At 38.2% G+C, this 27,644-nt stretch overlaps 1 protein-coding gene across 2 annotated transcripts in view; it reads right to left on the bottom strand.

The window, feature by feature from the left end:
* The window catches only part of ARIH1 (ariadne RBR E3 ubiquitin protein ligase 1), a 133,244-nt gene extending 106,014 nt beyond the window's left edge, over positions 1 to 27,230 (bottom strand). Inside the window, exon 1 of one of the 2 annotated variants that reach the window (XR_008992666.1) lies at positions 26,544 to 27,230. Coding sequence is in view for 1 of the 2 variants with exons in the window: in XM_036907797.2 (XP_036763692.2) it covers positions 26,544 to 26,918 (375 nt within the window). In the remaining variant the exon portion in view is untranslated. The remainder of the gene's footprint in view (positions 1 to 26,543) is intronic. The other variant, XM_036907797.2, reaches the window with a different exon arrangement.
* Between the last annotated feature and the right edge of the window lie 414 nt (positions 27,231 to 27,644).

Raw genomic sequence — 27,644 nt, 5'->3', positions numbered from 1 at the left:
TAAGAATACAACTGTAGAGGTCTATAAAATCTAAACATTCAACCTTCTTAATATAGTGAGTATTTCAAACCTACCACAATGGCTAAAATCTTAGAAACTGATTAATACCCAGTCACAAAGGTGTGGGGAAATGACCCATAACATGTTAGCAAGATGGCAATTTTGATAAAAACTTTTGTGAAGTAGTTTGTCATAAATGATCAAAATTTTAAATGCACATGACCAAGGACTTAGAGATTTCACTTCAAGGAACCAACCCAACAGAAATATTTTAAGTGGTAAAAGCTAGCAAAATGAAATTTTACATGCATATTGTTTGGAAAAGCAGTAATATAGCAAAGATAACCTGCATTTTTCCAATAGGAGACTGACTATAAACTATGCTGTCTCCATACTTAAAATATTATGCAGCAATTAAAAAAAACGTAAAGTTGAGCTGTATGTGCTGACATGGAAAGATATTCATGATACCACCAAATGAAAAAGGCAAGTACCTGAGCAATGTACAACATTCCATGTTTCTGTTACAAAAAAAAAGTAGTAATAAATTTCTAGGATCTACTGAATGTGCAATAAAGAAGTTTACAAGGATCTATCTTAAACTTGTCCTTGAGAGTTAGCATCCTTGGGAATTGTTTAGGATTGGGATGAAAAGATACAGGTTTTTTCCTACTTTATAATCATATTATAAAAGTAGTATTTTAAATTTCTTTTATAACTATAAACAATATAGGCCTTGCTACTCAAAGCGCAGACCACAAAATCACAATCACCTGAGAGATTGATAGAAAAGCAAGATCCAAATCCCAACCCACATCTACTGAATCTTCATTTCGACAAGAACTTCAAGGACCTGATATGTTTATACGTACATTAACATTTGGGAAGCGCATTAAAGTTTCATAAAGGCTACAGGAAGTGACATTTTGATAGCTGGTTACCCTTAACTGTGAAAGGTTCCAAATTCTCCTCAGATTTAATTCATTTTTTCCTAAGAAATTATCTTGTGTAATTCAGGTATAAGTTTTCTTCCCATGAAAGGTGTATGTTCAAACTGTCCCTGTTTGCAGATGACATGATAGTGTACATAAAAAACCTTAAAGAATCCACTCCAAAACTACTACATCTAATATCTGAATTCAGCAAAGTTGCAGGTACAAAATTAATACACAGAAATCTGCGACATTCCTATATACTCACAATGAACTAGCAAAAAGAGAAGTCAGGAAAACAATTCCATTCACAACTGCATCAAAAAGAATAAAATACCTAGGAATAAACCTAACCAAGGAAGTGAAATATCTATACTCTGAAAACTACAAGACACTCTTAAGAGAAACTAAAGATGATACCAATAAATGAAAACACATCCTGTGCTCATGGATAGGAAGAATTAATAGTATCAAAATGACAATCCTGCCTAAAGCAATCTACAGATTCAATGCAATTCCTATCAAAATACCTACAGTAAATGAACTAGAGTAAATAGTTCTAAAATTCATATCGAACCACAAAAGACCCCAAATAGCCAAAGCAATCCTGAGAAGGAAGAATAAAGCTGGGGGGATTATGCTCCCCAACTTCAGGCTCTACTACAAAGCCACAGTAATCAAGACAATTTGGTACTGGCACAAGAACAGACCCACAGACCAATGGAATAGACTAGAGAGCCCTGATATAAACCCAAGCACATACGGTCAATTAATATATGATAAAGGAGCCATGGACATACAATGGGGAAATGACAGCCTCTTCAACAACTGGTGTTGGCAAAACTGGACAACTACATGCAAGAGAATGAAACTGGAATATTGTTTAACCCAATACACAAAAGTAAACTCAAAATGGATCAAAGACCTGAATGTAAGTCATGAAACCATAAAACTCTCCGAACACAACATAGGCAAAACTCTCCTGAATATAAACATGAGCAACTTCTTCCTGAACGCATCTCCTCAAGCAAGGGAAACAAAAGCAAAAATGAACACATAGGACTACATCGAACTATAAAGCTTCTGTACAGCAAAGGACACCTTCAACAGAACAAAAATGCATCCTACAGTATGGGAGAATATATTTATAAATAACATATCCGACAAGGGGTTAACACCCAAAATACACAAAGAACTCACATGGCTCAACACCCAAAAAGCAAATAACCCGATAAAAAAATGGGCAGAGGATATGAAGAGACAATTCTCCAAAGAAATTCAGATGGCCAACAGACACATGAAAAGATGCTCATCATCACTAATCATCAGGGAAATGCAAATTAAAACCACAATGAGGTATCATGTCACACCAGTAAGGATGACCAGCACTGGAAAGACTAAGAACAACAAATGCTGGTGAGGATGTGGAGAAAGGGGAACCCTCCTACACTGCTGGTGAGAATGTAAGCTAGTTCAACCATTGTGGAAAGCAATATGGAGGTTCCTCAAAAAACTAAAAATAGAAATACCATTTGTCCCGGGAATCCCACTCCTTGGAATTTACCCAAAGACACAACTTCTCAGATTCAAAATGACATATACACCCTTATGTTTATCACAGCAGTATTAACAATAGCCAAGATATGGAAGCAACCTAAGTGTCCATCAGTACATGAATGGATAAAGAAGAAGTGGTACATATACACAATGGAATACTATTCAGCCATAAGAAAGAAACAAATCCTACCATTTGCAACAACATGGATGGAGCTGCAGGATATTATGCTCAGTGAAATAAGCCAGGCGGAGAAAGGCAAGTGCCAAATGATTTCCCTCATTTGTGGAGTATAACAATGAAGCAAAACTGAAGGAACAAAACAGCAGCAAACTCGCAGACTCCAAGAAGGGACTAGCAGTTACCAAAGGGGAGGGGTGTGGGAGGGGTGTGGGAGGGCGGGTCAAGAGGGAGAGAGATGGAAATTGAGGGGTATTATGTTTAGTACACATGGTGTGAGGGGTCACAGGGAAAACAGTGTAGCACAGAGAAGGCAAATAGTGACTCTGTGGCATCTTAGTACACTAATGGACAGTGATTGTAATGGGTTACAGGTGGGGACTTCATAATATGGGTAAATTTAGTAACCACATTGCTTTTTCATGTGAAACCTTCATAAAAGTGTGTATCAATAATACCTTTAGAAAAAAAGTTTTTTTTAAAGGTGTATGTTGAGAACTTTATACTTATCTAGAGTCACTAAAAGGTGGCACTTTAATTGATGTTTACTTAATGACATACATTAAAATAAACTCTTGATGTATCCAAAGTTCATATACTAGCACATACAAAATGGAATAGTAGTATCTGTCATCAAAAGATGCTCCTGACTTTGATCAATCAGGATTTGATGCAGGGAATTTTTGAAATCACTAAGCAGATATTCTGAGAAGTTAATAAAAGGAATTAGATGCTTCACTGTTGGAAGAACTAGAGGAGGGGTCATAAGGCTTTGTTACAGGAATGACACCAGAACACCACACAACTGAATCACAAGGAGCTCTGTTCACTTAGGTCACCAGTAGAACCACTAAGTTCAAGAACAGGTGAATCCATGCAAGAATTAGAAAGCTGGAAACAGGAAGTCACCACTGCCACTGCCACTGCCATAACTGCCTCTAGATACTCAGGAAGCTAGGTGATACATACAACAAAAGTCTAGCTGCTGCCTTTGCCACAAATGCCTCTTGAAAACGCAGAAAGGTGAAGAACAATGCAATGCTGCATTTCTGCTAGTGCAGAAAATCTAACATCTTTACAACCAAGTAAAAAAGGAGAGGAGATAGGAAAGGGAAGATAAACTTCTCTCAAATCTCTCATAGGCATTATCTAATTGTCAGCAACTATTCCACAGCCAAAACCCTAAATGCAAAAATAGTCTGAGACACATGAAAAGATGCTCCGCATTGCTTGTCATCAGAGAAATGCAAATTAAAACCACAATGAGATATCACCTCACACCAGTAAGGATGGCTACCATTCAAAAGACAAACAACAACAAATGTTGGCAAAGATGTGGAGAAAGGGGACCGTCCTGCACTGCTGGTGGGAATGTAAATTAGTTCAACCATTGTGGAAAGCAGTATGGAGGTTCCTCAAAAAGCTCAAAATAGACATACCATTTGACCCAGGAATTCCACTTCTAAGAATTTACCCTAAGAATGCAGGAGCCCCATTTGAAAAAGACATATGCACCCCTATGTTTATCACAGCACTATTTACAATAGCCAAGAAATAGAAGCAACCTAAGTGTCCATCAGTAGACGAATGGATAAAGAAGAAGTGGTACATATACACAATGGAATATTACTCAGCCATAAGAAGAAAACAAATCCTACCATTTGCAACAACATGAATGGAGCTAGAAGGTACTATGCTAAGTGAAATAAGCCAGGCGGAGAAAGACAAGTACCAAATGATTTCACTCATCTGTGGAGTATAAGAACAAAGAAAAAACTGAAGGAACAAAACAACAGCAGAAACACAGAACCCAAGAATGGACTAACAGTTACCAAAGGGAAAGGGACTGGGGAGGATGGGTGGGAAGTGAGGGATAAGGGGAAAATGGGGCACTACGATTAGTACACATAATGTAGGTGTGGGGGGCCGGTGGTGGGGGTGGGCACAGGGAAGGCAGTGTATGTAGCACAGAGAAGACAACTAATGATTCTATAGCATCTTACTATGCTAATGGACAGTGACTGTAATGGTGTATGTGTTGGGGACTTGATAATGGGGGGAATCTAGTAATCACAATGTTGCTCATGTAATTGCATATTAATGATGCCAAAATTAAAAAATAACTATCATACATTTAGAACTCATTAAGGTACAAAGGATGTGAGAAGGCAGTTCAGAGAAACATTAAATTAAAACAACCAATTAACTTTCTTTGTAAGACTAATGAAAATTTTAAGATTCTTAATAGTGTCAGCAAGAATGTTGAGAAAAATGATAGTTCACACACTATTTTTTTCAAAACATTCAGTCTTATAAAAACTGCAAATGTCTATACCCAAAGTCCACATTCTAAGGCTAAGTGATGTCAAGAAAGGAAAGGAAGGGAAGGACAGGAAGGAGATAGACAATACAGAATGAACAAAATGTCCAAAAGGGAAAATGATAAACCAACATGGTATTAGAAAATACTGTACAATTTGTTAAATCCATAGTACACTGTTGCAAAATAAAGAACTGGAACACTAAGTGGGAAAAAGCACAAATATACCTTCTTTTTCTTCTAAAATAAAGCATTTCATTTGTAGATTAAAGTTTATTGACATGAGAAAGCACTATCTAAATAAATAAATAAAAATCTTAGCCATGATTTAGATAAAGTTAAACAGTTCTCATCTTCACCCCTGACAAAGAATTCCTTTTCAAAGAGACATAGATTAAGAAAATTTTGTATAGGTACCACCAACATGCATTTAAAAAAAGGAGAAATCTGAAAAGTAGAAGTTACCTTTGAAATGTCAACAGCAGCAGAGTCAGGATTAGAAAAAAACTTAGGTTTCTAAGATTCAGAATTATTTTACTTTATATTGAGTTGGACAATTTTTAACAAAACTATAGACCCACAACTAATATTCATTTTAATATTGCCACAAGAGTAAAAGATTTATGATCTGTGTAGACCATGAAATACCTAAAATTCATTTGGAAGAAGGTACAAAATATGAAATTCTAAAGAAAGTAAAAAAAGCTAACAACCAAAAAGGTTTCCAAGATCAAAAAAAAAGGCCATCAACACACTTGTTTAAACACTATTGATTCAGTACTTGTACTACACCATGAAACTTCACTTCAAAATGTCTTTCCACACTCAAAAGACAACAACTGTATCTCCTCCGTACAGTACAGAGAGCTTATTAAAGTATTAACTACTAATTTCAGCCTTTTAGGTCAGAGTTTAGGCTGAGGATACTTAAGGTCACAGGTTATATAGTTATTTTGAAAACCCAGCAATCTTCATTGAAAACCAAAAACAAACGTTTATCTGCCTTTTCATTTGGGAAGCCAAGAAGCATTGTATTAACCTCTTTAGAAAAACACAGCTTTCCTTTTTAGAAGCCTAAGAGCAAAGAAAATGATGCAAATATCAATTATCCTTCAGCTATCTGTACAATCTAACTTAACAGCCAATACTAATTTAAACAAGCAATTTAATACCTTACCTTATACATACACTTTCCATTTCTTTTACATTCAAATATTTGCATTATATTGCCTAAGTTCTTAAAACTTTGCTGTGATTTGGATCTTAGGATTTAGTATAAAAATGCTATTGCTCTCTCATTCTGACCCAGAACTTAAAAAAAAAAGATAGAAATTGCTATTACAGTTGCTATCATTTAGCAAGTAAATGGATATAAATGTCTAAGTAAATGGTATAAACAGTTAAATAGAAGTCCTTAAGCTTCCCTACAGAAGTTAAAAAACAACCTGGAAGATTTAGATTATTTCCATTAAAATATCCCAGAATCAGATATATAAATATACACATATGGCCAGATCAATCTTTCCTGATTCTTTTCCTCTCACAGTTTTACAAATGGGACCCTTTGTCCTGACAGTTTCTGAAAATCAGTAAGGTCCACAAATCAAGCAAATACCATTAACATACTCTATTTAATAATCTGTTCTATTATTCACCAAAAAAGATAATGGCAAACACCAATTAATATTGTTGTCTAAGTGCCAAATAAGCTTCTGGTTTAAAATATAATAAAACTGTGTTTTTATAGGTATGTCAAATATGTCATGTCAGAATAGGCTTTTCATATTTACAGGGTAAATGATATGCCCCTTAAATGAGATAGCTGCTGCCAAAATGTGTGCACACTTATGTGTTTAATGGTCCTTTAATGACTTTTCTTTGGAATGATTCTGTCCTACCTTTGCTGCTGCAGCCCGCCTGTCCTTTGCATCACTGAATTCATACTTCTGGAAGTACCCAATATGCACTGCAACAGACAGATGGACAGATCAATGGGCCACAGCGGCAAAGGCCAGATAGACTTGATAAAAATTATAATCAAGATATATAAAGGGGAGGGGGAAACCAGAAGAATACATATCTACCTTTATTATATAGTAAAATACCTGAACTTCAGGACTACAACCCTCCCACACATATGCCCAAAGTATTCTTGATTTCTGTATTATTCCCTTCTTTCAAGTAGAAATAGTATCCCTGCAACAGGCAAAATCAGTATTTTTAATACCATTGACAGTTACAGATAAAATAGGCCCTTCTGTAGCTATGTGACACAATTTTTTCAATTAAAGATAGCCCTTTAATACACAAAAAACATTACATCTAAACACTTTCTATGCCAAAATTAAAATGGCAATTTTTACACACAAAACATTTCTACTATAATGTCAACATCTATGCAATTATATTTGGAATCACTGAATAAAAGTCGTATTTCAGCATTTTACCATTCTATATTTTCTTATCTTTGTGTGTAAAAATGGTTGCTAGCACCATATTTAGAGAACTTTGGGGGCGTAAAAGGATATAGTGTCATTTAGGCCAACTACCAAGATACAGTAAAACACTAATTATACAAAACTATCAGCAATATCTTTAAAAGCTAGATTTCTGTTACTTCAAATCCATTCAAGCAATACTCATACCTGAAGAAGCTTCTGAAAGTTCTTTTTTAAAAAACACTTTAACACCTCAAAATGATAACTTGGCTTAAGCTTCATCAAAAGCTTACATCCATATAAAAGCCATTTTAATTTAATCTAATATTTTGTTTTGCATGCATCTAAAGTAATATAGACCCATGCTGTATGTTTAAGAAAGACTGAGGAGAAACATTTTTCCCCTTTTATTTCCAAAGCATCTATAACCATTTATACATTTCTTATTGTAACCCATCAAAAATATGAGCAAGTAATAAGACGTGATAATCAAATATAATGCAAGATCCTTGACTGAATCCTAGACTGGAAGAAAAGCTATAGAAGATGTACTGGACAACTGGGGAAATGTGAAGGTGGTATGAATATTAATTTTTCCAATGGTAATTTTATTGAGATGTAATTCATATACTATATAATTCACTTTTAAAGTGTATACTTCAGTGCTTTTGATTATATTCAGAGTCGTGACACATATTTGTGTCAGCCATAATTTTTGGAACATTTCATCACCCTAGAAAGAAACCCCATACCCAATAGCAGTCACTCCCATTCTCCCTTTCCCCCACCCAGTCTGACAACCACTGACCTACTTTTTGTCTCTATGCATTTCCTTACTCTGGATATTTCATATAAGTGGCATCATAAAATATGAGGCCCACTGTGACTGGTTAACAGCATCATTTAGCTTTACTTATCTAGAAAGGCCAACAAGCTGAGAGCTTCTTGCTATTGACATCAAATAGGTCTATTTTACTGAAGGAATGGAGAGGAACTATTAATTCAAGAAGTTAGTTAAATGAAGGCTGCTAAAAGCTTCAACTACACTGTTATAATAGCCATTTTACAGTTGAGGAATGAGAATCTATTAAAATTAAATAACTGATAAAAAGTCATACATCTGCCTTAAAAGGCAAAGCTGGAACTGAATTTAATTCTAAATAATGCCAAAAACTTAACCACTAAGCTACTGTCTCCTAATAAAATAATTTACCAATTTTCATGGATTCTACTTACATCCTATTATCTTGAATGCTTCTCCCTACTCTCCTCTATTCTAGCCTTGCTAATAACTTCATCATATATTTCATGCTCAAATTAATGTAACAGACTTCTCACTACTCTCCCAGCTTCCTAATCTCATCCTGTTCTCACTCCCTGTACTCAAGCAAAGTGGTCTTTCTAAATACTAATCCCATATTGATTGACAGTTGACCCTTGAACATAGGGGTTTGGCATAAAATCATTCCCGACATATGGTAGAAATTTCACGTGTTGACTTTGGACTCCCCAACAACTTTACTAATATCCTACTGTTGACCAAAAGCCTTACCAATAACAAACAGTTGATTAATACATATGTTGTATATGTACTATATACTGTATTCTTACCATAAAGAGAAATTTTTTCAGATTGTCACCAACAAAATATTTCCTATATATTTATTGAAAAAAAATCTGCATGTAAGTGGACCCACACAGTTCAAATTCATTTTGTTCAAGAGTCAACTGTAAAAGTTTAAAGTTTCACCTAAGTATGAGGGATAAATTCATCTCATTTAGCACTATGCTAAAGCTTTTCAAAAACTGCCCGTCTGGCCCCAGCTCCTACCGTACTAGGTACCAGTAATTTTAGCAATATCCAATTCTTCATTGTTCATTCACCATACCAGACCATCAAAAGCTTCTGCCTTTATACATTCTACTCTTCCTTCTCCTCTGCTGAAATGCCATTTCTATCCCCATCTGCCTAATGAAACACTATTCATTTTTCAAAATCCAGCATCAGACCTACTAAAGATTTGTCACTCCTTCCCAGAAAATAGTATTAAACATTCCTTGTATGGGCCTATAGTTCTACACTACTGCACACATCACTGTATTGTAATTTATTTATATATGCTTCTTTAAAGCATTGCACACTATCTGCATTCTCCCAGTACAGTACAGCAGCTAAAAAAGATTAGCTGATAAAAATTAATCAAGTACTTATATACTGTTCCAATTAAACTGAAGCAATATTTTCAGGAACCCTGAAATTCATAAAATTATCATAATATATTAGGGTCTTAAAAGGAAGATTAAAAAAATCGGGTTAGGGAAGAGTGGAGATCCTACTTTTAAGAGAAAAGTACTAAGAATGCAGATACTAGTAACAGTGGTTGTCCCTGAAGGAGGAAATCAGGTAGTAAAGATATTGACATGAAATATTTTTTACTTTTTAAATTTTTTGGACTTTTTGCATTTTAAGCCAAGAAAATAAATGCATAGTCAACAATAAAATTTTTTAAATCCTAAAAGGAGGTCATCAATACTCTTAGAATACTAAGGCTGTTATTTATTTTTTAAATCAGAGGTTATGGAGAAGAGTTCACCTATACTGACATCAAAATGTAACTTAATACTTTCTGTATTTTGCTTTGATTACACAGAATGAAGAAAATCCTAATTCACAAAGATAAGTTTGCATTGTAATTTCAGGATATTCTTCACTTAAACTGACTCAGAAGCTTAAAAAAGGTAGAAAACATTTTACTCATAACTAGTTAACACTATCTAGCAACTGCTTTTGTTTTTATGAATGCAGAGTCAGAGGAAACAGACAGAACTCAAAACCCCAAACTATTAACATGGTAACACCAAGATGAGTTACCCATTCAGGTGTCACTGCAAAACCTGCCAGTGTCTGCAATGGGGGCATGAACAAACAACCCCACCTTTGCCTTGTCATCTATTCAAACTGAACAGAGTGCAAATGTGCTGCTGCAGTGCTCTACCTTACGTGACGTCACTTTCTGCTTAAGAAGACTCACAACACGTGTGAATCCAAAATACCAGTGCAACAGGCCCAATCAACAGGCCATGAGGAGTAAAGCAGGAGCTTTTTCCTGGATACTGTACAAAAAAAATATTAGCCTGGGTAAAATTTAACACATTGGTAGTCTCCAGTATGTTAAATAAGTCTTTATAATCATAGAAAGGCTATAATGAGCAAGAGCAAGGATTAGAACAAGGTAGGCTCAAGTAAAAAGCTAGAGAGAAAAATATTAATATATGGAAGAACTAGAAATCAGAGCTGTTCAAATATAAAATGTGCACATTTCCAGTAGCAGTGTGGGAGTTTAAAATCATAGTAGAGGGTTAAGAATAGGGTCAGGGACCACTTTATAGAGTAGTATGGTAAATAGTTGGCCAGAATAACTATAAAACCCCTTTCATCCTTGTTAATCTGACTTTATGTGGATCAAAAATTTTGTTAATTCTGGTTTGAAACAAAGATTAGGTAAGTTTAGTCCCACCCTTAATTCTTTAGCTATTGTTTATATGTTATACTTTCATTCCTAAGGGACTAGAGGATTTGTAAAATTTTAAGTCCTATTTTCACCCTTTTCACTTTTAGTCAGGTGGAATACAACATTATAAGTCGACTTTCAGACACAGTCCCAATAGCCAGCTATAATTAATGGTATCATTGCAATATGAGCTGAGATGATTACAGAAAACAGATAAAATGTTCAGAGCTAATGAAACAATTAAAAAGTTAGATTGGTAAAAAAGTTATAAGCAGTTGATCCTTAAACAATGCAGGGCTTAGGGTCACCAACCCTGCCAAGTCAAAAATCTGAGTATAACTTTTGACTCCCCCAAAACTTAATTACTAATAGCCTACTGCCGAATGGAAGCCTTGCTGATAATAAGTCTTGCTAATAAATAGTCAAATAATACATTTTGTATGTTACATAAATTATACACTGTATTTTAACAATACAGTAAGCTAGAGAAAAGAAATGTTTTTTCAAACTGTTGCAAATCTCCAAAATATTTTCCAATGTTTACTGAAATAAATCTGCATGTAAGTGGACCTACACAGTTCAAACCCATGTCATTCTAGGGTCAACTGTATACACTTTCTTCTCAAAGGAAAATTACTGAATATTCAACCTGAAGTAATATTAAACAATAGGAAGCCCACTCTAAGTTTCACTTCGTAAGAACTTAAGTGATGAACAGTAGACTGAAAGATAGGATGACATCCCCAAGATGGCGGCATGAGTAGGGTGTTGGAAATCTCCTCCCAAAACCATACATATTTTGAAAATCCAGCAAATATGACTATTTCTAAAAGAGTGACCAGAAGATACAGTACACCAACCAGGCTACATCTGCGATAACTTAAATCTCACAGAAAGGGTAAGATACAAAGTCATGACCCAGCAGGACCCAAGCACTCCCTCCACCCCAGCTCACTGGTGGGAGGAAAAGAAACAGAGTGGGGAGGGAGTAGGACTGCTAAATAACCAGTCATAGCAATCTGCACCAGAAACACAGACACACATTGCATGGTGTACTGGATATTAGAGGAATAGAGAAGTAAAATCCGAGACTAACACTGTGAACAGGTTCCCACAGCCGGCTACCCTGGGACAAAAGAAAAGCGGGCACTTTAGAAGTCTTAAAAGGACAAGGTTTTAACAGGTGGACAAAATCGTCCTGGCACACACAGCCCAGCAGGCTGGGAACTTTAAGGTACTTCAGGCGCCCTAAACCCCTGGGTGGCAATGCAGTTGTGAAGCACCTCAAGGCCATAAGCAGCCTGCCGTTCATTCCCCCCAACCGGCACTGCAAGCAAACGGGCTGACTCACCACTGCTGCAGAGCAACCAGGGAGCAGCACCGTCCACAGCAACCACACAGAGGCTTCTCCCAGCGTGTAGCTAACAGAGCCAGACCCTGAGGCTGCCCCCTGCCTGCGGTCGACCGACACAGACAGTGGACACCAGCGCACAGTCCAGAAGGCACAAAGGGGCTTTATTCTCATTGTGAACACGCACTGCTTGCCTAAAACCCCTGCCAGTGCTGTAGGCCACCCCGAGGGCCACCCCACCCATGGAAGTTCAGGGGCTTAACCCAGAGGTTACACCCTGGGCGCAAATGACCAAAACAGGCAGAGGAATCCAGCGCAGAGTCCGGAAAGCACATAGGAGCTCTGTTCTCACGGCAAACATGCGCTGATTGCCTGCAACCCCCACCAGTGCCCTAGGTCATCCCGAGGGCCACCCCGCCCACAGCAGCACAAGGGATTAACCCAGAGGCTGCTCCCTGTGTGTGGTTGACCAGCACAGGCAGTGGAAACGGGCAAGATGACCAGCAAGCAGGAAGGGACTTTGTGTCCCAGCTGACACATGCCCCACTTCCCAGCGATCACTTCCATCACCATGAAAAAGGAGAAGAACTTTGTTCAGTCCAAAATTCCTCAAACGCCAAAGAGAGGGCCTGGTGAGATGGAAATCACCAATCTTCCTGAAAAAGAATTCAAAATACAAGTCACAAGCATGCTAATGGACATGCAGAGAAATATGGAAGAGCAAAGGGATGAAGTCCAGAGGGAGATAACAGAAATGAAACAATCTCTGGAAGGACTTAAGAGCAGACTAAATAAGGTGGAAGAGACTGTTAATGGAATACAAATCAAAGAATAGGAATACAGAGAAGCTGAGGCAGAGAGAGAAAAAAGAATCTCTATGAATGAAAGAATATTAAGAGAACTGTGTGACCAATCCAAACAGAACAATATTCACATTATACGGGTACCAGAAGAATAGGAGAGAGAAAAAGGGATAGAAAGTGTCTTTGAAGAAATAATCATCGAAAACTTTCCCATTCTGGGGAAGGAAATAGTCCCTCAGACCACGGACATCCACAGATTTCCCACAACAAGGGACACAAGGAGGACAACACCAAGACATATAATAATTAAAATGGCAAAGATCAAAGACAAGGACAGAGTATTAAATGCAGCCAGAGAGAGAAAAAAGATCACCTACAAAGGAAAACCCATCAGGCTATCATCAGACTTCCCAGCAGAAACCTTACAGGCCAGAAGAGAATGGCATGATATCTTCAGTGCAATGAAAGAGAAGGGCTTCAAGCCAAGAATATTGTATCCAGCAAGATTATCATTTAAATTTGAAGGCAGGATTAAACAATTCCCAGATAGGCAAAAGTTGAGGGAATTTACCTCCCACAAACCATCTCTACAGTGTATTTTAAAGGGACTGCTAGAGTTGGAAGTGCTCCTAAGGCTAAACAGATGTCACCAGAGAAAATAAAACCACATCAAAGAAAGTAGACCAACCAAATAATAACTAAATGCAAAATAAAATCAGCTATCCACAAAGTCAGTCAAGGGAAACACAAAAGAGTACAGAATAAAAAGAGTGACATATAAAGAGTGGAGGAGGAAGAAAAAGAAGAGAGAGAAGTAAAGAATCATCACACTGTGTTTATAAAAGCATAGCAAGTGAGTTAAGTCTGATGTTTAGATAGTAAAGAAGCTACCCTTGAACCTTTGGTAAACGTGAATCCAAAGTCTGCAATGGCAGTAAGTACATATCTATCGATAATCACCCTAAATGTAAATGGACTGAATACACCAATCAAAAGATACAGAGCAAGAGAATGGACAAAAAAACAAGGCACATCTATATGCTACCTACAAGAGACTAATCTTAAACCCAAAGACATACACAGACTAAAAGTGAAGGGATGGAAAGAGATATTTCATGCAAACAATAGGGAGAAATAGCAGGTGTTCCAGTACTTGTAACAGACAAAATAGACTTCAAAACAAAGAAAGTAACAAGAGACAAAGAAGGACATTACATAATGATAAAGGGGTCAGTCCAACAAGAGGATATAACCATTAAAACATCTATGCACCCAACACAGGAGCACCTACATATGTGAAACAAATATGAACTGAATTAAAGGAGGAAATAGAATGCAATGCATTCATTTTAGGAGATTTCAACACACCACTCACTCCAAAGGACAGATCAAACAGACAGAAAATAAGTAAGGACACAGAGGCACTGAACAACACATTAGAACAGATGGACCTAACAGACATGTACAGAACTCTACAACCAAAAGCAGCAAGATACATATTCTTCTCAAGTGTACATGGAACATTTTCCAGAATAGACCACATACTAGGCCACAAGAAGAGCCTCAGTAAATTCAAAAAGACTGAAATTCTACCAACCAACTTCTCAGATCACAAAGGTATAAAACTAGAAATAAATTGTACAAAGAAAGCAAAAAGGCTCGGAGGCTTAACAGCATGCTTCTAAATAATCAATGGATCATTGACTAAATCAAAACAGAGATCAAGCAATATGTGGAGACAAATGAAAACAACAGCACAATGCCCCTACTTCTGTGGGACACAGTGAAGGCAGTTCTAAGAGGAAAATATATTGCAGTCCAGGCCTATTTAAAGCAGGAAGAACAATCCCAAATGAATAGTCTAAATTCACAATTACTGAAACTGGAAAAAGAAGAACAAATGAGGTCCAAAGTCAGCAGAAGGAGGGACATAATAAATATCAGAGAAGAAATAAAATTGAGAATAAAACAGCATAAAAAATTAATGAAACCAAGAGCTAGTTCTTTGAGAAAACAAACAAAATAGATAAACCCCTAGCCAGACTTAAGAGAAAAAGAGAATCTACACACATAAACAGAATCAGAAATGAGAAAGGAAAAATCACAACAGACACCACAGAAATACAAAGAATTATTAGAGAACACTATGAAAATCTATATGCTAACAAACTGAATAACCTAAAAGAAAAGGACAACTTCCTAGAAAAATACAACCTTCTAAGACTGACCTTGAATATAAACATGAAAAACTTCTTCATGAACATATCTCCACAGGCAAGGGAAACAAAAGCAAAAATGAGTGAGTGGGACTATATCAAACTAAAAAGCTTCTGTACAACAAAGGACACCATCAGTAGAAAAAAAAAGGCATCCTACATTATGGGAGAATATATTCATAAATGACAGATCCGATAAGGGGTTGAATCCAAATTATATAAAGAGCTCACACACCTCAACAAAACAAAAAGCAAATAATCCAATTAAAAAATGGGCACAGGATCTGAACAGACACTTCTCCAAAGATGAAATTCAGATGGCCAACAGGCACATGAAAAGATGCTCCACATCGCTAATCATCAGAGAAATGCAAATTAAAACCATAATGAGGTATCATCTCACACCAGTTAGGATGGCCACCATCCAAAAGACAAACAACAACAAATGTTGGCAAGGTTGTGGAGAAAGGGGAACCCTCCTACACTGCTGGTGGGAATGGGAATGTAAATTAGTTCAACCATTATGGAAAGCAGTATGGAGGTTCCTCAAAAAACTCAAAATAGAAATACCATTTGACCCAGGAATTCCACTTCTAGGAATTTACCCTAAGAATGCAGGAGCCCAGTTTCAAAAAGACATATGAACTCCTATGTTTACTGCAGCACTATTTACAATAGCCAAGAAATGGAAGCAACCTAAGTGTCCATCAGTAGATGATGGATAAAGAAGATGTGGTACATATACATAGTGGAATATTATTCAGCCACAAGAAAACAAATCCGACCACTTGCAACAACATGGATGGAGCTGGAGGGTATTATGCTCAGTGAAATAAGCCAGGTGGAATAAGACAAGTACCAAATGATTTCACTCACCTGTGGAATATAAGAACAAAGCAAAACTGAAGGAACAAAACAGCAGCAGACTCACAGAACCCAAGAAGTGACTAACAGTTAGCAAAGGGAAAGGGACTGGGGAGGGTGGGTGGGGAGGGAGGGATAAGGGGATTAAGGGGCATTATGATTAGCACACATAATATAGGGAGGGGCACAGGGAAGGAAGTGTGTAGCACAGAGAAGACAAGTAGTGACTCTATAGCATCTTACTATGCTGATGGACAGTGACTGTAATGGGGTATGTGGTGGGGACTTGATAATAGGGGGAATGTAGTAACCACAATGTTGCTCCTGTGAAACCTAAGCATGAGATTGTATATCAATGATACCTTAATAATAAAAAAAAAATCAGGTGGTCTGTCTTGTACTTTCAATGAATCGTTTGCCAATGCAGAATTGTGAATACCACAATTGGTCACTGGAAAACTGGTCATTTGGAAAGTATTGGTTCATTATGTTATGCAGATCTTCCAAAGGTTGATATATTTTATTATGCAACATCTCATCAAAAGTTTTTAAGTAATAAGAAGCTGTCAGTCTCACAGTGGCACACAGTTTTCCAAAATTCTAATTTTCACTTAAAAAATGTTTATCATTGGCAATATACTGTAAGCAGTTATCCTTGAAATGACAGGTGTTTCATTAATCTGAAGAAATGTTTCCCATGTTTATTTGCTATTTCTTTAAATAACCAGTTTGTCATTCTTTCAAGTAAAAATGGTGTTCTATCAAACAAGCAACTTGTTCAACTCACAAATCAAACATCACACAATTTTTTTTCAAGACAACAACTGTATTTTAGTATGCAGAAATGCTTCATGTATACTTCCAATTTCTTCTCAAGGGTACTTCAGTGCACTTCTTAAGTGTACTTAATTTAAGGGATAAGATATAATAAAACTAGTAATTTTTACTGCTTCATCCAGGACAATAAGTGAAACTGATTCTTTTTACTGAGTATGTGGTGGCAAAGAATACAATGACTACTAGTGTAGTTTGATGCCATTGATTTGATCTGTGCTAAGATTCCTATGGTTTTATCCACCCACTGCTTCTGTACTATCAGAACAAATGTCAGCACATTAAAAAAGGCAAATAATTTCTTAGTATTATCATACAATAGTTTTGCTCTCATGGACCATACTTTCAGTACTGTATTAGAGTAATTTAATTGGTTTCAACACTGTTCATATAATGTGCCAGGGAACTACATGCAAATAATAAAGATTAATCGAAAAAGGTAGCTATTTATTCAGAGGCCTTAAAAAAACATGTCCTCTTGGAATTTAAATACTTTTTTCTTGCCACTTTCTTACACTATCACTATAGCATTTTCTATAAATCATAAAATAATTTATTACTGTCAGAAGAAAATCCTGTCTGGCTCCCTTTGGTTTACAGATAAGGAAACTGAGGCAGCAAGCATTTACTAGGCAAGGACAAACCAGGCATTTACTAAGTTTCTACTACGTCAGAGACTGTTAGTGGGCCATATGCTATGGATGAAGAAGACTCAGCTCTCACCCTCAAAACCCTCGTATCTAGCTAGCTAGAGGGACAGAGGTAAGATGATGACTATGTTACTACCTCATGTAGGCTACACCAAACATCCATATCAAGTGCTACACAAACACAGACAAGGAAGCACTGCAATGGTAAAGAGACACCTGCTAAGAAATAGGGTTAATGTCTAAACAGGGTCTGATTCAGATACACAATAAAAGAGTACAAGAGAGACCAGCATAAATAAAATTAGTTAAAAAAAAAAACAAACCCACAAATGTGTATTGCATATTAAGGAATTATAAGTAGTGCAACTGAAGGTGGTGGGAGAATCAGGAAAAGCAGCAGATGAAACTGAAAAAATTAGCTAACATCAAGATGCGGAAGCCATATTGGATAACTTACTAAGGAATTACGGATGCCATACTAGGGAATCTGGACCAGACTTAGAAAGGACTGGGAAGATAAGGAAAATGACTACTATATTTCTATTTGGTAGGTAGACTGGAAGCCTAGTGACAAGGAGGCAAAATAAAAAGAGGTCCTAGATTAGGATTAGGTAGTTAAAAAGAAGAGAATAACATAAAACAAATTTCAGAAGTAACCTGATCAGGGCTAATTGTATATGGGAAATGCAGGGGGGAGAAAAGGACGACTTTCAAAATCCAAGAATAATTAACTGGTAAGTCACTCAAAGGAAGAAAAGCCTTGAGAAGAGAAAGCAGTAAATTTGGGTTTCCAATGGGTTTCAGATAACTACCTGCCCAAAATGTCGTAAGTTTCAATGTGTCTACATTAGAAGTTTTTACTTATAAATAGTTGCTAAGAATCAGAAACTCTCTAACTTATACTTAGTCCCTTAAAAAATAAACAATTGTGATTAAGAGAAAGGATACATTATCAAGTAATTGGAGTCAGCTAATATTTGAATTAGAAGTATGACAGTTTCAAAGGAGATGGCAAAGCCTGAGGAGAAGTGTCTGGGATTATAGCTATTCTTAGCATTGTCTAAACAAATGTCTTAGTAATAAGGAAATGTTACCTAATACTTCATTATCTGCTGCACTTTTTGCCAAAATGTATTAAGTGTCAGGTCAATTGTGACAATTCCTTTAAATGGAGCACAGCAAAAAAGGAAAATGCTACTGAACAATGTTTACGTTAAGAAAAAAAAATTACATGGTAAAACTCCCAGTATAGTATTTGGCATTTCTCATTTAAATCCTCATAACCTTTTGGCTTCAATACTAGTATTCTCATTTTTAAAAGTGAAAAAAAGTTTTCCTCTGAAAAGTTAATCTGCCCAAACTGCTTGCTAGCTGAGTAACAATTTATAAAGCTAGCCTTCTAAGATATCAAACTACCCATCAATTTAATTTAAATACCACTGGGCATCTACTAAGCACCACAATAACATCAAGAAAAAAGGTATTAAGATCAAGCCAGATGACCACTTGCCACTGGCTGATGAAAATTTAGGCAACAGCAAAAATTTAGGAAGAATCTTAAATTACATATGATTTATGATTGTAGGAATGTACTGATTCTACAAAATATGCGGTTTTTTAGGACTGAAGATGCACTATTAGCCCACATTTTAATTAGCTTGGGCAGTTTTGTTTGGCTTTGTTTTAAATACATTAGGCTTTAAATAAACACTAAAAATAAGGCAAGGACTGCCACTATCTCCATGGGCTCTAAAGGATTCAGTCATTCTTAGGTTAGAAGAAGCCTCTTATTATATAGATCATCTCTTACTTGTAAGAGACCATCAAATGTCAACCTAAATTAATTCTCATTCTTCTATTTATCCTGTTTAATGGGAATTAAGCTATTTACAAAGTTACATGGTATCATAGTGTCAAAATCAAGGAATGACCTACCTGTGTGTATATTGTCAAGTTCTTAGTAAAGTTATGGCCTGTGACACTATGCCTGTTAAAAGACAGTGTCTAATGGAAAACAGAGAAGTAGGCAATGTGCATAGTCAAAGACAGAGGTTCAGTGTCCTAACAGGAATGAAAAAAGGGGGATTAATTTCAGGAGAGTCCTTCACACTTCTAAACAATTATGTTTAAAAAAAACTTCTCCCAGAGGTCCACTCCAGAAACAGTGGGTGAGTTAAAATGGAAGCAGATTTTAATTCCATTTTTTTTAAAATCAAGAGTTCATCTCTGAACGAGCTGCATCACAAAATAGCTCCCTGCCATTTATCTGTAGTTAAGCAGAGATTGGAATATTACAGAGAGGATTCTTTAGAGACTTGGGACAAGAACATGGGCTCTCAACCTGGCTGTGCATTAAAATAATTCAGGGAAGATTTCTGTTGAATTAGACAATGCCTGGTCCAAACTCCCAAAGACCCATTTACTTAGTCTGGGGTGGGGTTCGAGTGCCTGAATTTCAAAAAGTCTTCTGGTAAAGAAATCTTAGTAAGATGAGTAGACTGCATCAATGTCAACATACTGGTTGTGATATTATGCTAGAGTTTTGCATAAAAATCAGTAAAAGGTATGTGGGATCTCTCTGCATTATTTCTCCCAGCTGCATGTGAATATATAATCTTAAAACAGAAAGTGTGATAATAAAATCCCCAGGCCCTCCCATTATGTAGTTTAGGAAGTTAAAAAAATTTTAATAAACCTTTTAAATATCAGTGGACTGAAGAATCTCAAATCCCTGCCAATTTTGAGACTGCAAACTATTCTTTTAATTTCAGCCACTGAAAGGTAACTACGAATGCTTATCATAATGTTTAATAATGCTTTGCAGTGCCAATACAAATAATTTGTGGTTAATTCAAAATAAAAAATCCAAACTACTATGCCTTTTCCCTAAGTATATAAATTGACAGGCTAGATAAGCACTGTATAATAGTTGTCATTCACCTCTTCACTAAGTAGACATATATATATATATATCATGGCAGGCAGCCTCTAAAATGACCCAACAGATCCCTGCCCTCTGGGTTTTCACACTTCTGTGTAATCCCCTCCTAAATGTGTGGATTTATTGAGTTACTTGTAACAACTAAGATATAGCAAAGTGATAGGCTGTCACTTCTGAGATGAGGTTATAGAAAGACTTTGGCTTCCATGTTGGGAGCCCAGACTCCTGCTCTGAATGGAAGAAGCTACAGTGTTAACAAGTCATTTTCTGGAGAAGCCCATATAGCAAAGAACTGATGACTAACCAAAACGAGCCAGTGAAAATCTTAAGCCTGCCAACAGCTACATGAGTGAGCCTGGAAGGGGATCTTCCCCCAGTCAAGCCCTAAGAACTGCAATTCATCTTAGTTCTAAGACTGATATCTGGTTGCAGCCTTGAAGAGACCCTGAGTCAGAGGCACCCAGCTAAACTGTACCCGTAATTGTCAGACCCATGGAAACTGTGGGATATAATGAATGTTTTTAAGCCATTAAATTTTGGGATAATAAAGGGCTAAAGATAACTGACACGTATCTCCCACGAGTCAAACCCAAAGGAAACGAATCTTAATATGATGACTTCTGCCTAAGTTTCCTCATAGTATCTACCAAACCTTCCAGCTTCTAACACTATCACCCACAGTATCACCCACAGTTTATAATCTCTGTTCTACTTTAGCTGACCTCACCATTACCCAGACACCTTCCTTTTTCTCACTTAGTTCAATTTCTTAGCATGGCTTTCTATCCCTCGTTTCTATACATTCAAATCCTAGCCACCTTCCAGATAACACTCACAGACCTCTCTTCCATGCATATGTATTACTATCCACTTAGCACCTGATTATAAAATACTTACTGGCCTAATAGTTTTGGGTGTCTAAAATCAAAGAGATCATGAACCCTGAAAATAACTCCTCATATTCTCTTTAAGTTAGTACAGTACACTAAGCAGGTGTACTTACAGCATCCGAGATCTTACATCCCTTCCAGTGTGTTAAACTCTCACAACTGTTTTTGTTTAAAAAAAAAAAAAAAAAGAAAAGAAACCCAGGGGATAGGAAAGGGTGAAAGGAAAACCAAGTGTTCCAATCCAGAATGTGAGATGTCACTAGTTTGGTTTGTACATTTGAAATAACTGAAAAAGACCACCTCATCTGAAGGATAGCAGCAATGATGACAAATACCCTCCAACTCTATCATTACCCAGTAAGTGTTGACCAGACTCTTGAAATCTTCCTTTTACTAGTTTCTTAAACAACTTGCCTTCTAACTTTAACCCACATCTGTAGTAATTTATCAGTAGTCATAACACATGGAGAAGCACTGCTGTTAAATTTCAACTAGATCAGTGATTCTAAAACTTCAGCTTACACCAGTATCACCTGCAAGGCTTGTTAAAACAAGACTGCTGGACCCCACCCCCAGAACTTGATTCACAAGACGACGGCCATAAGCTATTCAAGAATTAATGTAATTATTCAAAACTTACAGCTTGAGAAGATCAGCTGGGAAAAGGTAACAGTTCAAGAAGAATAAACTATACCAAACACCTTAAAAGATTCAACACATGCATGTACACACGCATACCTACACACATTCTCTCTCTCTCTTCCCTCCCTCCCTTCCCCTCTCTACCCAAACAGGTTAGCCAGCTAAGTTCACCTTGATATGCACACTTGAATTCAGTTTTTTTGGAAACAATGAGCCTTTCCAATGAACTGAGGCTTTAAAAGGATGTCAGGTAAATAATGTATTAATGTAAAGAGGCCCAATCTAGTAGTTCAACTCTTGTTTTAATTTCCCAGATTAAAAAAAAAAAAAACAACAAAGCAAAACAAAAACTGAAGGTTCCAAGATGTAAATTAACTTGTCAGAGGAAAAGCCAAGGCTAGAACTTACTCCAAGCCAATACATAATATATGCTGGAATATACTGTCTATCAATTTGTGCTTGAAATTTCACCTGAGAAGTTCTTTAACTCTGTTAATAGGTGAAATTTGAAAGAGTTCCAATCAGCAGCCAACAGAAAATTTTCCCTGTAAAGGTTAGATATATCTGTTGTCTTTAAAACAGGTTATTTAGTGTAATAAATTTTATGATAGTAAGATGTTCACCCACTTCTCTATACCTCCTCTGACCACTCATATCCAACAACCCCATGCCCCTCCTCCTCTGCACACCCTGTGGTATTCCTGAGATTTATTATTGCCCTTCTCTTTCTCCTTGAGTCAAAATCATGACAGTGAATGAACTATGACTATTCCAATGCTCAGGACTATCACTGGAGTGGCTAAAAATACACAGATGCTCAGGCTCCAACTCAGACTTAACTAATGAACAACAATCTCTGGAAATGGAACCCAAGGACCTCTACGTTCCCCAACTTTACAGGCTCCTTTAGACAAGAACCATACCCTCTAGTTAACACAGTGACTGGCACACACACACAAGGCACAGCAATATATGCTGAACATTGTTACAGAAAACAATGGCAACTTTAAACATCCCTCAACTGCAGAATTGTGCCATTAAATAAATTACCTAGCTAGTTAAGCAATTACATTAGAAAACCACTGTTTAACATTAACTACTAGTTAAGTTAATATAGTCAGGTAAGTTAAGGGCTTTAAGCATTTCTCTATCACTGATACAGGTTAAAGAAAATCCTCGACCTTTTCTTAAAAGGTCAAAAGGTAAGCTAGGTGGCCACAAAGGATTTAAACAAAAAAAGCCCAAATTAAGCAAACTATAAGAAGAGTTACAGAAAGCCAGCATACTGAGTTTTCTAAAAGAAAAAGTATTAACTGATTTCATTGTAGAACCTGCAGATATATACAAATAACAGTATTAATCTGTTGTTGACCAGAACTACTCTCTCAGAAAAAGCAATCAAATTCCCAAGGAAAAATTAACTTGGCATTCTTTACACTTCGATCTTTTTCTTCAAATCTGCCAATTCGCTAATAACATGCCTGAATTTCATATTGAAAAGCAGCACTGGGGAACAAGGGATTTAAATTTTTTAGAATTAACAGTGAGCTCTCTAATGTGAACTAAATAAACCATTGGTTCTTGATAAACTTAAGAAACTTATTGTGACATTAAACCAACATTAGTTTTTTCTAGTTGAAAAACCTAAACTACTGATATTTAAAGCCTCTATGAATACAACGAAGTCTTAAGCCAATAAAAGATAAATAACCCAAAAGGGGGTAAAATAAGCAAAAGCAAAGGGCAATTTATAAAAGAAATATCAATGCCCAATAAAGAAGTTAGAAGTTCAACCTTATCAGTTAAAAAAAAAAACAAAACAGTTTTTAAATGGTGACCACTATCCCTATCAAGCACTGAATGGTGAGGGAAAACTAGCATAACTTTTCTGAAAGCAATGAGGTAGGTAGTATGTGTCAAGTGCCTTGAAAATAAGCACATCCTTTGACTCAACAATTGAACTTATCCCAAGAAAACAAAACATTCAAAAGATTTATCTATGAAGACATCCCAATGAGGTTTATAAAAAGCCATAAACTAGAAAACATAAAAGACCAATAATAAGATTGATTGAATAAATTAGTGTAGATTTGTAACCACAAAAGCACTTGAAAAATAGTTACTGACAGAAGAAAGTTGCTGAGATTCCTTCTTTTTGTAACCCGCTTTTTTCTACTTCAAACATAAATAGAACATACAGTATGATTCTGTTGTTTAAAATATATATATACAGCTCACCCAAAGGTCTGGAAATAGAACTACAATTCAATCTCTGAGTAGCAGTCTTAGTCTTTTTTTTTCCTTGCCTTAGTTTTTTTCTTGCAAGGTACATGTACTACCTATGTAACTTTTTAAGTTTAAATCTATTAACATAAATACCCTATAACATAACCAAAGCCTCGTTTAGGTCTAGGTAAGTATACCATTTGGAGAAAAGATGGTCTGGGAAATTCCTATCCTTTGATTTATTGGTATTTCTAAGTATCAACTTTTAACAAGGAATAGATATTTATATATTCAGGAATTCTACTTAAGATGTGTCCTTAACACGAAGTAGACTAGAAAAAAAGAGTTTTAAAAAATCGGGCATGGAAACACGGTAAAAGCAGGACATTAAAAATCCCTTGTATTTTGTAGCTCTTATTAATTCAGTCCATCCGCCTTTATTCCCTCTCCCTTCTCTCTCTCCTAAACTAACAAAGAAAGAATGATGTCATATGCGTTAGCTACAACTCTGTTCCAGAAGTGACATAAAGAACTTGTAAGGTTTGGCCTGAGTGATTAAGACACACCTAAGACCTGAGAAAGTTGGATGAGATTCAACTACATGAAAACAGACTAAGATAAAAAACTAAGTATTTTTTACAGCTAATTAAAATGTCAATAAGCTAGGAAATGTCTCAAAACATGAGATTTTACATAGTTATAAATAAATGAAAAGATAATTGAAGGTTATATTGTAGATTCTTTTAATGAAGTTTCCTCAAAAGAAGAAAATTTCTCAATCTAGGAGCCTAAGAATTCAATTCACATGTGTTTAGGATAAGAAAAAGAGCAGTATTAACTTCCTCCTACAATCCTACAATTTCTTCCTTAGACTGCATTATCTATAAAGAAGTTTGAGATTTCCGTCATTTGGTAATAGCACTAGATATCAGACTTTTTTAGTATCATTCAAAACAACTGTTTTCAAATGGGCAATTTTCAAAAGTGTTGCTTACTAGACAATACTGTAAAAATCTGTTATTCATGCAAACTCAACAAGCAGTTCGTTTCATACTTTTAATTTGCCTGTGAATATTAGCCAACCCATTTAAGGGGGGCAGGGGAGGGCAGTAATGACTGACATGAAAAAGTCAATAGTAACTTGCTGCTTTTGTATAGTTTCCTTCCATATAATTCGTGTTTTCTAAAAGTTGCACTGAATCCAGATTTTCATTTTTATTCTTCAACTGTATCCTTGACCCTCCCATCATAACTGTTTTTTCCAAACAAATGTAAACTTCTTATTTCATAAAGCTCAAAAAAGCATAATCTGACCCACAGGAAGGTTAAATGAGCTGTGGTTAATAAGTTAAACCAAGCCTAACTTACCACGCAATAGCAATTATCAGAGAAAGGAGTTCGTCCAAAAGCAGAAAGCCTCTACTTTCTAACTCACAATAGAGTCTTGTCTAAATAGTAACACGACATTATGTTTTAGCTGCAAGGCTGGGTATGCAATGTGCAATAACTATTCCAACAGCTTCAAGTCATACGTTACAACTAGAAAAAGTAGCAGTTAGGTTCCAAACAGCAAAGGCGTAAAAAGATGTAAGTAGAAGCCTCACCATCGGAAAAGCCATCAGCACCTTTTCCGATAAACAGTTCCCTTCCCCCAGCTTTAAGTAGGCACTTAAGACTGCCAAGCACATCCATTTCTTTATTAACTGGTGCCCACTTGGGGCAAACGTACACCAAGTTGCTCTTAGGCCTACTTCAACCCCTTCCAAAAGCGCTCAAGGGACACTGAAGGCTGGGGCAACCCTCTTAGGCACCCAATTCTTTAGGCTGCTCTCCAACCCCACCAGCACCACCACCCCATCCCCGCCCCTGTAGGCGCTATTCTGGCCAAAAGAAGGACACCGGATCCAGGGACAGGCAGGAACTGCCTTCCAGAAGTCCTAGGCGGCCGGAGGCCTCCGCCATAGGATCTGGAAAGCACCGCCCCCAGCGCACCTCCCCACACCCGGCCAGCCGGCGAAGGTCGGCTACCGACACTCTCTATCCCCAGCAGGGGCCGAGGGAGAGACAGGGCCGGGAGGCACCCGGCTGGGCTGCGCACCAGGCCCAGGCGCGTCCCTGGGGGCCCCGCGGGCCGCCCTAATGCTCTCCACGATCCGGTCCGGCCAAGCACGCGCGGCGGCCACCCTCACCTGGATGACCTCGTTGACCTCCCGGATACATTCCACCATGTGTTGCAGGATCTGCTCGGCCGTGAGCACCTCGTAGCGGTAATCCTCCTCCTGCTCGTGCCCCGGCCCGCCGCCGCCGCCGCCGCCGCCGCCGCCGCCGCCGCCTCCGGGCCCCAGAGCGCTGCCGCCGCCGCCGCCCGTCTCCCCGCACAGCAGTCCGTCCCGCTCCCCGCCGACGCCCAGCCCGGGCTCCACGAGCTCCACCTCGCCCAGATCCAGGTTATCATCGTCCGGCTCGTCCTCGTCCTCGTCCTCCTCTTCCTCGGCGCCGCTGTCCTCCTCGCTGCACTCCTCGTCCTCGTCGAACTCGTAGTTGTAGCCCTCGTCTGAGTCCATGGCGCGACGCGCGGGGGCCCGACGGACGCTGGCCCTGAGGCGGGGAGAGGGCGGGGACGCCGAGGCCCCGGCTCTCGCTCCGACTCCCACTGATGACCGGACGCAGGCCTGGCTCCAGCCCCGTGGGCCGCGGCTCCTCCCGGGGGCGGCGGCTGGCAGTTGGTGGCTGGCGGCGGCGGCGGCGAGGGTGCGGAGGAGGGAGGGAGGACGGGAGCGAGGGGGCCGCTGGACGCCCGCCCCAGTCAGACGCGGCTCCACTCCGGCCTCCGAGAGAAAACAGTCCCCGGCGCCACCTCCGCGGCCGCTGCCACCGCTACTGAGCCAACAAAGGGGCGTGCGTCACCGCGTCGCGCTGCGTCTTCGCGTCACTCCTCCTGGCGTCACGCGCCCCGCCCCGCCGCCCCTGCGTGGAGTGCGGGAGACCCCTCGGCCCGGCCCGGCCCTGGGACCGGGGAACCGGGGGAGTCACCCTCTTGGTTCCGGCTGCTGTGGCTCTGTCGGCCAACGCGCCGAGCCCTGAGCTGAGGAGGCTGCGGCCTCCTAGTCACCGAGAGAACGCTCCCTGGGCCGCCCAGTTGCTTGCTTTGCAGACGGCCGTAGGGATCCAGCCCCCTCACGCCATCCGCTGAAGGCGACTTTCCCACCGTGCAGTAGAGACTTCCCGCCCGCCCTGGAGTAATTCCGGGAAGACCTCGGCCGTTGAGCCAAAATTCCTGTTGCCCGGGC

The sequence above is a fragment of the Manis pentadactyla genome, chromosome 11, assembly GCF_030020395.1.
Source record: "Manis pentadactyla isolate mManPen7 chromosome 11, mManPen7.hap1, whole genome shotgun sequence".
In the NCBI taxonomy this organism is placed as follows: Eukaryota; Metazoa; Chordata; class Mammalia; order Pholidota; family Manidae; genus Manis; species Manis pentadactyla.
Note: the sequence above shows the minus strand (reverse complement) of the source record. Positions and strands in the feature narration are given on the sequence as shown.